The sequence below is a fragment of the Struthio camelus genome, chromosome 5, assembly GCF_040807025.1.
Source record: "Struthio camelus isolate bStrCam1 chromosome 5, bStrCam1.hap1, whole genome shotgun sequence".
Taxonomy (NCBI): Eukaryota; Metazoa; Chordata; class Aves; order Struthioniformes; family Struthionidae; genus Struthio; species Struthio camelus.
This window is the reverse complement of record NC_090946.1, coordinates 80,821,562-80,833,089: the sequence shown is the minus strand read 5'-3', so window position 1 is coordinate 80,833,089 and position 11,528 is coordinate 80,821,562. Positions and strand designations below refer to the sequence as shown.

The window sequence follows — 11,528 nt, the reverse complement described above, 5'->3', positions numbered from 1 at the left end:
TTGCTGAACGCAGGGTGAGGAAGTGGCTGACGGTTAAACGGGTATTTAAAGCTGCCTGTTGCAAGTGGTGGTTTCCTCTGTGATAGTGAGCACGGCTCTGTGCAAGGGGACCCCACGTCGCCCCGGCCCTTTGGGGGTCGCTGGGCTCCAAGGCATCTTGTTGGAGCTTCTCGGCGTGGTTTCGGTCGGGTGCTGTTCCTGCGGGAAACAGAGTTCACCTGTTTGCTTCCTTATGCTCCTGCCAAAGGGAAAGAACCGAGCAAGCTGCCTGTGGAGGGAAAACGCTCCCAGGCTGTTCCCTGTGCGCCCAGGCTGTGGGTTGCTCCCGCGTTACCTTAAAACGCAGCAGGGGAGAGCTAGGAGTGAAGAGCACCGATATCATTTTAAGGAACTTGATTGTGCAGGATTAAAGAACCCCTCCAGTGGGTACTGAGCACATCGAGGAAGGTCCTGAGCACCCCGTGGACCTGGCCTCCTGCGCTCGCCGCAACGGCAGGGAAAGCTGCGCCAAGCGCTCCGAGCGCTGCTCAGCCTGGGCGCAGGAGCGGAGCCCCAGCCCAAAAAGGCCTCCAGCCTTGCAGGGGGCCGAGCGAAAGCTGCAGCTGAGACGCAGCGTGCGGCCTCCCCGTTTTGCAAACCGTGCTGGGTTTGACCACGTTTCCGAGCACAGCCGAAATCCTGCCACAGGTATAGATCATATCCTTAGCCAGGTAAGTCGGGCTGCACGGAGGGGTTTTCCCCCCGGCGCGTGGCTTACCGGGGCGCAGGATGCAATTTCCCGTATGCCCAGAGTCCAGGGCAGGGTCCCTCTCTGGAAAGGACGAGCATCAGCCTGAGCCATTAATGCAATTAATGCAACCGCTTCCCGCTGTAGCGTTTTTCTTTAGCCCTGGACTCAATCCCATAATGAGCTCAGAGGCCTTACATTTTAAAGCTCTGTCTTGGGGCAGTCTTACAAAACGTAAAGCAGACATTAATATCGATCTGACAACAAGCCCTTCTCAGGCCTCCGAGGGAATCGCGTTTGCCGCTGCTTTAGAAACGGCCCCAGTCCGAGCGGTGCCGCGTAGCGATGCCTTGCTCCCTCTTTGCTTCCCTGGTTTCTGATGTACGACGGCAGCGCGAGCTGGGTTTGAAAATCCAGCGGCATGCCCGAAAAACCGGAGAAGTCTTGCAAGGGCCCGCGGGGCGGGGGGCACCGCTGCAGGTGGCCGTTTGGGGCTGGGCCATGGGGCTTGCACCCGTGGATGCTCCGCAGCCCCCGTCCCCGTGGGAGCGGGGCTGGAAATCAGCGCCCGGGGCCTTCCTCCAGGCGAGGAGGGAAATTCGCCCCTGCCCTGCCCTGCGGGGCTGCGCCGGCGCTGCCGCCCCCGCGAGCGCTGCCGGGATGAGATGGCTTTTCCTCGCCGCCTCGTCATGCCAAACCGGCTAAAAGCCTTAAGTGCTTTTCGTGTTTCAGGCTAAGGCAAACGGCCCAGGAGACAAGTGCATCGAGCCCGGCTCGTGCTCTGCTCGGCCCCAGGGGTACCCCGGTTTGGGCGCTGGGCTGCCGGACCCCGCGCCTACCTGCCGTCGGGCCGCGCGTCGCCCACCGGCTCCCGGTGGAGCAGGCACGGGCTGCTAAGGGGGAAACTTTCTGACCAGCTCAATTCACGCTTTTCCCTCTTCTCGGCCGCGGGGCTTCGCAGCCTGCCTGGCGTTTCACAGCAGCTATTTATCCCCTCGTCTCCGGGAACCCGCGTGAGCCACCGGGCAATTAAGAGACGGCGCTGCGCCACCGAGATAAGCGGCGAGCATCACACATGACAATCAGCACCCTGCAAAAATAATTAGGAATCTCATTTACAAGCGACAGCTCGTTCATTATGTTCTCATTAGCGGCGTGTTTGACGGGACCAGCTAGGCCGAAGCAGGGGAAGCGCAGAAACGCCGCTCCCGTGCCTGGCAGCTCGGCGGCGCGGCGCCCTCACCGACGGCCGCTGCGGCGCACTCGGGAAACTGCTTTTCCTGGGTAGCAGCCGGGTCCCCAGCGCCCTCCCCGCACCTCGCTACAGGCCTGGCGCTTTGAACACCCGAACACACGCACACGTGCGCGCGCCTTTGCAAGCCCACGGACGTGGCTGGAAGAGGCAGCAGCTACACGTTCGGTCTAAGACCCAGATACCCTCTCCGAATTGGCATCGTCTTGAAGGACTTGGAAAATCCCCGGGGGCTGGTGAGCTGAGCACCCAGGGCTAGCTCTGCGCCTTAGCCAGCTTCGGATGAGGCCGCCCGCCCGCGCGTTCGGCTTGGCGACTGATTATGCTTATTGAGCCCATAAAACGCTCATCATGTAGCGCAGCCCTGCAATTTGGGAAGTGGAAGTCCCCACGACTGTGTAATTAGGTGACAAAGCGGGAGAGAGTGTGGGCTGCCTGGGGGCAATTAATACCCGCCGCCGGGCTGCGTTCCCATGTAATTAAATGGTCCTCAATTAGCGGGAGTAAAACCCCGGGCTTGGTGCAGCGTGAGCAGTGCAGCCCCGGCTTTGCCGGCACGGTTGCCCGCAGGGCCGCGGTCTTCCTCTTCTGCGGGTCCGGGCATGGGCTGCAAAGGCGGGAGCTGCCGGGCCCCAGGGCGCCCAGCGCCGGGGGGACGAGACGGAAATCCAAGCAGGGGGCTGAAGAGGTGCAGAGATGCTCTGGAAAGCCTCGCCGGTCTGTCATAAAAGTCCTTTATTAGAACAGCAAACATGACACTTGTCTTTAGTACAGCAGCTGTATGCAGCTATCATTGCAGTACAGTGGGAACTACATGTTACAAGTCACTAGGAGTCTAATAAGCACCATGAACATCATCAAGAACTGGAATAACGGCTGAGAAATGAGTCCAGAGTGACCCGGCCACTGAGGCTCCCACGGGATTAACCGACGAGCTGCTCGGCGTTGTCCCGCAACGCGGCTCTTCTGCAGCTCCGAGAAACCGATCGGTGTCCATGAACAAGATAGCACCCATTCAATAAATTAGGTAAACTCAATACTAGAGCAACTAGGTAACGAACGAGACCGTTCTAAACAGAGGGCACGCCGAGAGGGAATGATCGTCTATTTACACCATGTCGTTCTGCCGGACTGCCGTTCCTTTAGGCCCCCCCACCCCTCCACCACCTCGACTCACGACAGCTTTCCGACCCGCTCCTTCGCTTGGCGCGCTGGCAAACGTCGGGCAACCAAACCGGCACCTTCTCCAGCCCCGCGAGCTAAGCTAGAGAGAGACGATACATGACCGGTAAGAAAAGCCTAGGAGCACGCGCGTGCAGTCTGTCTCTCTCGTTACAGAACCAAGAAGCCAACGCTCTGGCGCTGGGCACGGCGCTAACGACCTGTCCTTTCTGTGTGTAGCGTTCGCCTGAATTACCAGAGAGTGACAGCGTTTGAGTGGAGACTGACGGTAACTGCTGGTGACAGCAGGCACAGGTAGGCATGGCAAGGAGCAGGTATTCCTGAGTGAGCGGCAGGGCTGTGGCCAGCTCTGCTCCCTCCCCGTCCCCGTCCCCGTCCCCGGGCTCCCGGTCAGACCCTGGCTGCACAATGAATTCTCCTGTGAAAGAAAGGACACTATCAGGTAGTATTTAAGGCTAGGTTTTTATACGGCAACTATAAAAAAATAAACGCTAATCTCCAGAGAGCCGAGCGAGGGCTCTCCGGCGTATGGCTGTGGCGTTGTTTGCTGGCACTGGTTCGCAGGGAGCCGGGGGAGAGCCGCGGAGCAGGCGCCGAGCGCGTGTTTCAGGGTCGGAGGATGTCGGGACTGGGAGCAGCTGGGGACGGGCCAACTCCCTGGTCCGCCGAGCGAGCTGCACAGCAACACCTCGGCGATGACCAGCGGCAGACCCAGGCATTTCGGTCAATGACCCACGATTCTGCGGGAACCCAGCGATAATCACAGCCGAAATGCAACTCTCGCCTCCGACCGATCTCAAGCTTAACTACGGGCAGTCTAACCACGGCTTGGCAAAATCACCCGACGGCTGTACGGGAGTGTGTGGGCAGGGGTGGGTGCGTGGGAAAAATGCAGACGGGCGCTGTACGCCTGAGCCGGTGTGACCAGCTCGGCAGTGGTGCGTCCCACCGGGCTCTGGAGACTCACTGGTAATCCAAGACCAACGTCTACAAACGTGACTGAGGGTGCTCTGCAAGAAAGGCCACAGGGAAAGAAAGAGCCTGCAAAGTAATGTGACTGGCATGGGCAAAAGCGTTCCTGTCGCAGGGGTCCCTCCCCACATCCCTCCGCGGTTTCTCGGTACAGACCCTTCCTCCGCCTGGTAGGAGTCTCGCTCTGCGGTGGTCAGCCCGTTTCCAGCTGCAGCGGCGGCAGGGCACGCGGCTAACCACAATGTGGCGAGGGAACTAAAAGCTCTCTTTGAAACGAAACAAAACTGCCCCCACCTCCCCCCTAAAAAACCCCAAATCAAATAAATAAAACTAAACCTAAAAGCAGACACAGAGTAATATCTCAGGCTACCTAGGTACTTCATCAGCCAAAAGAGCTAAACAGCAAAGCATACACACATAGGACAGCGCTGGAGGTGCTGGAGGGTGGAGAACAAAGACTGCCAAAAGCCAGTTTCTTCTTTCCCTTTTTGTTTCCCCTGGTCTCCAGTTACCAGCTGAGCAAAGATCTTCCAGCTCATCAGCAGGCCTCTTCCTGAAGGAGGAAACGGGCTGGCTTAGCTCATCCTGCGAAGAGGCGGCCGGCCCCACGAGCGTCCTTACTGCATGGCCGATCTGGAAGTGTAGAATTCGGGGACGGGCAAACCGGTGTGCAGCGTCACCTGCAACGAGAGTGGGGTCAGCGGGGACCGGCCGACGCTCGACACGCTGGCACTGTACCGCACAGCTCCGTCACCACGTGGGACCGCTGAGACTAGCTCGTGCCCCAAACCAAGATCCCTGCTCCGAATTTACCTAGCCGGCTGCAAATGGCCCCAACAGCTGGCTGCAAGAGAGGGTGGCGGACCTGGCAGCAGTTAGATGTTTCTGCAGACACAACGGGCAGAGGATGGTACGAAGGACAGCAAAGCTGTTGCAGAAGGAGCCCTCTGAGATGCCTCTGAGTCACGCCCTACACCTTCCTTGTATCGGGGAGCAATTTGGCACAGACTTTGGCCAGCGTGCCTGACCGGGCAGGGGGCCGGGTCCCACAAATGCTCTCACGTGCACGAGGAGCAGCTGCGCGCGCCTGGTGCAGTCCCCTCCCCAAACACTTCAAACTAGGAGGAAAATACAATTCCATCTATTGAATAGCACCATTTTCCCCTTCAGATTCTAATTTATAGAAAACTTTGTCTAAAATACAATTATTTCCATCTTAATTAGAGTCATTTTAATTACTCATACACCTTTGAAGGAGGAGGATAATGGACAACTTGGGTTTATTAGCAGCCTTTTGTCAGCGTCCCATGGGACTTTCCTATTGTCTGGGGACTTCAAGCGCTGTCTTGCCTATTGAACTCTCAGAAAGCAGAGGGGCTCTATAAATGTGCTTATCTCTTAGGGTAATATAGAGAATTGTGGTAGAAATTAAACCCATCAAGGAGTAGGACATTTTTACCATACCAAATTAATTCACCAACCTCTAAAAGCAGTGCAAGCAAGATGGGCTTTAACGTTTTCTAATTAAACGGGAGGTGAAGGACATGTTTTGCGGTCACACTTTCCAAGCCTATCTATCATCGGGAGGGGTGCTCCTTGTAGGCCTGTGGACAATAAGCCCCGTGGGAGGAATGGCAGCCTGGTGTGTATGGCCAGCTGCTGGGCTCAGACCCCCCACGCCGCCTGTGCAGTCCTAGGCATGTCACACATCTGCCAGCCTTCCCCCAAGCCAGGGCTGCTGCATCCTTCTGCAAGGATGGAGGGGGATACAGTGTGATTTACTGAGGTGCAATGCTGGTGGGAAGCTCGGGAGAAAGGCGGCAGCCCTTTTCTCTATCCAGCTGGAGGAAAGGAGGGCTTGGAGGGCCACGGGGCTCCTCCTGGCCGACCACCTACCTTCGTGGGTGTGCAGAGGATACCGCAGCCCAGGGAGGATGCAGTAGCCTGCAGTGATGCTGGCGAGACAGCTGGACACAAATCGGTGTTGCTCTCAGTGCAGCAGGGCTTCAGCATGGGATGTGGGACACGTCGGAGATGTGGGGACATGCTTGAGACCCCTGAAGTCATCTGTTATGAGCAGTCTCAACCAGTGTCTCCTAGGATAGGCCTAGGCACTTGGGTAGTATTGGCAGAGTGAAAGGTGAGGGAGCGGATGTACCAAAGCCAGGCACAGTGAACACGAGGGACTCTTTGGGGTAGATGATAGCAGGGAAGAGATTAGTGACAAGAAAAGAAAACTGAAAGATGCAAATACCAGATAGGGTCAGAGAGCCACCACTTGGTGATGCTCGGGAGAGCTGAGTGCTTGGCAGAAAGGGAAAGAAGATGGCTCTGGAACTCCGCAGTGGAAAATAGGCTTTACGAGATGCCCTTCTCCCTGATAATGCTCCTATCTGGGTCCTAGGAGAGATATAGGAGCCATGAGGCTCCTTGGGGGTAGTATCAGAAGAGAGAGATGTCAAACCCCATCGAACAAATGAGGTTGGAAGAATCCCAGTGCTTTGTCAGCCCTGACGGAGAAACCTGCAGCAGGGAGCCAGAGGAAGCACCCGCTGCAGAAAGGCATGTCTCGTTTTTAGAGACTCTCTGGTAGTTCAGGGTGTAAGTCTTGCTCTTCCAAGCTCCCCACTCCACGAATTCCCCATGCTGCAAGCATCAACGCCGGTTGCAGCAATGGCAGCGTCAGAGAAAGAGCGCTTCAGAGACAGGAGTGTACCAGCAAGCTCAGGTACAGCGTATGCAGCTGTGGTCAAGCCCCTTCCTCCACACAGCACGGTTAAAGCACATACCTGCACATTCCTGTTCAGGCTGACAGCTGGGAAGAAGAGGCCCTCCAGGTTCTCAAACGCGACAGGCCCTTGCTGGTCCTCATTGATGCAGAACGTCAAGGTCCTCCTGGTCAAATCGAGGAGCACTCCCACCGTGGCACCTTTCGTTATCCCACCCTCGGTTCTGCAGGGGCAAAAACAAAATGAGGGCATCTCTGTGGCTTAACGTCCACCATGCTCCCTGCTCAGGGTTCAGGCCACAGCCTCTGCCAGGGCACAGACTAATCTCCCACTGCCACAGGGCAGTTCCTAGGACAACCCACCGGGCGCATGTGGCCTGAACGTTACCGTCGTCTAGAGAGCAACCAGCCAGACTCCAGCCCCTGCGTGTCTGTCAGGTTCCCCATATCTGAGGACAGCATTTCATGGTTATTGCGTGCTTGGCTGAGTTGCGTAGGAGAAGACGGGCTCAGAAGAAGACGGGCTCCTCTGTCACTGCAAACAGTGTCCTGCAATCAACAGGGTGGAAAGAGGAGTCCGTGGGGGCTCATCTGGCTGAGAACAGAGTAGAAATCATCCAGCTTGAGGAGAGCAAAAGAATCACACTCTTCCTCGCAATGGGAACCTCTGCATGAGTACCTCCAGGACTAACACAAGGGCTCTGGTGCCCCACGAAACATCCCTCTGACTCTACAGCCACCTCCTCTTAAAGTCTGGTAATGATGAACTTCACACTTCACCTAGGAGCCAAGCCAGGACCTGAACCCATCGCAGCCACGCTTGCTGGCCCTTGGGGCTGGCAAGTACCTGGTGCAAGGAGCTGTTATGTCCTTGGGTTGAGCTTTAGATACCAGCTGGACTGACTGGTGACTAGGGGAGTTCCCTTTGCTCTGCAGATAATCTTCATGGAGAGCAGGGAACACGAGGGATGATAAAACTGTCAGGCTGCTACAGTCTGGTGGGGGACAGGGTTGAAAGAAAGGCTGAGGAGTTAGAAAAAGCACTCCCTGGCGCTGCACGGTATCTGGGAGAAAAAGCTGTGAAGGCAAGAGAGGAAACTCTGGAGGACACTGACCCCAGTGCTAACAGATATTTTGGGGTGTGAAGACCCCATGGCGTGCTGCTGGCCCCTCTTCAGTCCGGTCTGGACAAAGGCAAGGGGACCTCTTCCTGAAAGCCTTCTGCAGAGGCGCTCTCTGCTTGCGACCACACATCCCTGAGAGCAAAGCTATCCACCAGAACAGCCACAGCAACACAATCGGAGGAAAGCAAGAGGGCCTGGGACAGACCTGCAAGGCCCATTTCAAACCCGTAGACTCCACCAGGGAATGGCCCTCGAGGCTGAAGAACGACAATACCATGCCCTATCCAAGCTACAGCAAGCTTTAAAGCCCCTGGATCCCCTGGCCTATGGGAAAAGCAAACAATAGCTGTGGCACAAGGGTAAATACAGATAACATTTTTCCGTTGCACATATTGTAAGGCTTTGAGCGTTAAGTCGAAGGGGAACGTTACACACAGTGGTGCAGTGCATGCCTGGGGAAGGGTCAGCATGAGAACAGGTCACAGTACACATGGTAGAAAGAGTTGGACCAGGACACAACCAGGGAGGCAGGGACTGTCCTGTGTGTCGGGCAAGGGCACACACTCTAGGAAGGGTGACGAGGAGTTAGTTCACCCCTCCTGCGCGCGCCCTGGAAAAGCCAGGCTCTCTTCTATCAGGGCTGAGTTTGGGCTGTGGTCTCTAGGAGGAAAACCCTGTTGCAGATCGCATACCTGTTGGTGTGGGAATTGTTGTGCATGAACCAGCTCCGGTTATTGTCCACGTACATGGCCCAGGCCTTGTCATCCTTGCCCAGCATGGCATCCTTCAGGACATCAATGCGTGCCACGCCAAAGGCTGGGTCAGGGTGGTTATCGTAACGATCGATCGACAACTCCCAATAATGGAGCCCTTTGGAAAAGCCCGTTTTGCCCAGCACAACCCTGTCATCATAGCTGTTGCAGGTGACAGTCAGGTTGTCATTAGAAAAGATGATGTCAGCATGTGCAGAGGCAGGATCGAAAGAAAACCAAGCAACTGGAATACACAAACAACATCAGGTTAGTCTGGCAGGCACACGAATTTCAGCAACCAAGCCACACGGACCGGACAAGAAACAGCACATGCTCCATGCAGGGCCAACACTTAGCTCCAAGCTGCAGCTGTGGGCTGGGACTGCTCATCACCACGTACGTCAGCAAGGAGAAGCACTGCTTCAGCGGCAACTACGCATGGGAGAGAGCTCCTCGCTCCCAGGGGGAATCTGCAAGGTGGGATCACTTACGGAAACTATGGGCAGCTTGAGGTTGCGCAGCTGCAGCCTGCCAGCGTGGCTGAGCGGTTGGGGCTGGGACTCAGCTGAGCTTTACTCTTGCTGCTCCCCCACTGTCTGTCTGCAGGGAAGTCACAACCAGGCGCGCTGTCCCCTCCTGCCGCCTGTCTGTCTCAGCTAGCTAGCCTCCATGATCTTTACAATCTCTTAAAATTTGGCCCCAGCAGAAGGAGACTTGCGACACTGGTCAGGTCTCCGGGTCCTAGCGTAATGTAAATATTAATACTGACTTTAATAACTTAAGGTCACTCATGTGAGCAGTGGTTTGCAGGGTCAGGCCCACTGTGGGAAGGGGGACTCAAGATCAGGAGATAAACTGTGCGTGAGCATTTGAGGGCTCGCAGTTCTAGGAACCGAAAGCACACAGACAGGTCTACGTTTACGGAGACTTTATGCAACACCGAGGAACCTCCTTATGGAACAATTAGCCACACATAATACAAGATGTAGCTCATAGGAATGCTGGAAAACGCTCAAGAACCTCTGCGACCCGACACAGCTGCTGGTTTAAATGCACGGGACTCGGCTACTGACAATCTGACAGACACAGTGTCATGTTCTTGACAACACAGAGGCACAGGGTTTCACAAGCCACTATCCAAGTTTCACAGGTGGTTTTCTCCAGTGGTCAGTGAAATGTGAACTGACATATCCACAAAATACTCTCATGCCTGCGACGGTAAATACGCCTTGAAAAATAAAACACTGTGGTGAGATTTATTCATCGATTTATTGCCTCGTTTCACAAGACGGCTCACATGCACTCGGATGCCCCACTTTTGTAACTCAACAGAAGTGATTCCGTACCTGCCACCATTTTTTTAATGTCAACTGTTGTCATTCCAGTGAAAGGCATGCAGGAAAGAAAACAGGAAGTGAAGTTGGCATTCAGTAGAAGAAGGAATCAGAAATAATTTTTGCTTGCCTGCTTCTCCAGTGAGCGCATGGATCTTTTGGTATTTTGCAAACACTGACATTTGTGGAGAGACGGACTCACGATGGACCCGCGCTGCAGACGGCGCGCCTGTGACACTGCATGGCGTGTGAGCAGCCTGAGGAACGGAGTGTGCTGTGTTATTTAAAGGGATCCAGGAGGAATGAATGGGCCTGATTTTGCAGGCTACTGAGTACTACTTCTCCAGGAGAAGGCACAAGGAAATGCAAGTTTTCTCAGCTTGGAATAATCAGGTCAAGAGTCTGAATCAGAGAGGCATGCACCCACCAGGAGCGCTCCAATTAGCTGCAGAGAGGCTAATCACCTACTTGATATTTGGCAAATGTTCAAGCGCCCTTACTGAACTGGAATACATACTGCTCCAAGCAGAAGGATCGGTTCTTAGTTAGAGGGCCTTTTCCACAGCACTGACTTCAGGCTTCTCTTTAAAACCATAAAGGGGAAAAACTTAAAATGCCATTACATCACACAGCAATGACCATTCTTCATTCAAATTTGCCTACTGCCATGACATCGGAGAGTGCCCTGCAAGCAGGGTATGCACAGGAGAGCTGCTCACTCAATGAAGAAAAGATACAGATAAAGAAAAAGGATGAGCAACATAGAGTAGGTGCCACTTAATTGTAATAAAATATACTTGCCTAATTGAGAGTAAGGCGTTGCTTGCGTGTCAAAATTGCATCCTATAAAGAGATACTACATTTCACACATCAAAGCTAAGAAACAACAACTGTTCTCCTGAAAAACACTCATGAGCATTTTAACCATTAACGAAGCATCCAACCAACCACTGGAGGCCTGATTCATTAAAAGCCAAAGAGCATGGAGTGGAGCTGCAAATACGACCTGTGATTTTGAAATATCACTCTGTCATGGCCAGATCCCGTTATAGCCTTCAAGAGCATGAAATCTGATTTCTGTAAGCTCTGGATCCCGTGCCATTGGACTTTCCTCCAGAAAAGAGGCAGGAACTTTTAGCAATGTCAGAATATTTTGTCAACTTGGTAAATATCCTCTAGGTTGAACTGAACCGCTTAAAACATGCTCCTCTGAGCAAAGGGATGCACAGAAGAGGAGCAGCCACTGGTGTCTCCTGTGGGATAGGGACCACCTAGTTATTCTGGGCAGTCTCCCCTGCAGCGTTTGGAGTCTGGGCAAGAGAGGAGCAAAGCGGCTAAGGCTGATGGCTGCGGTGGATTTCACAGGTAGCAGATCAGTGTCTGGCGCATTTTAGGAGTAATTATGCTCCACAGCCTCTAGGGCAAGGACTAGGTTTACAGGTGCCCTGTGGCTTCCC

At 54.6% G+C, this 11,528-nt stretch overlaps 1 protein-coding gene across 4 annotated transcripts in view; it reads right to left on the bottom strand.

Annotated features, from left to right (window-relative positions):
• Positions 1–2,696: 2,696 nt before the first annotated feature.
• The window catches only part of TRIM9 (tripartite motif containing 9), an 81,657-nt gene continuing 72,825 nt past the window's right edge, over positions 2,697–11,528 (bottom strand). For 2 of the 4 annotated variants that reach the window (XM_068947565.1, XM_068947566.1), the window contains exons 9-13: positions 10,873–10,914; positions 10,084–10,107; positions 8,678–8,981; positions 6,923–7,085; positions 2,697–4,813 (exon numbers count right to left, since the gene is read on the bottom strand). In XM_068947565.1, coding sequence (XP_068803666.1) covers positions 4,751–4,813; positions 6,923–7,085; positions 8,678–8,981; positions 10,084–10,107; positions 10,873–10,914 — 596 coding nt within the window. In that variant the 3' untranslated portion in view covers positions 2,697–4,750. The remainder of the gene's footprint in view (positions 4,814–6,922; positions 7,086–8,677; positions 8,982–10,083; positions 10,108–10,872; positions 10,915–11,528) is intronic. The other 2 variants (XM_068947567.1, XM_068947568.1) reach the window with 1 other exon arrangement.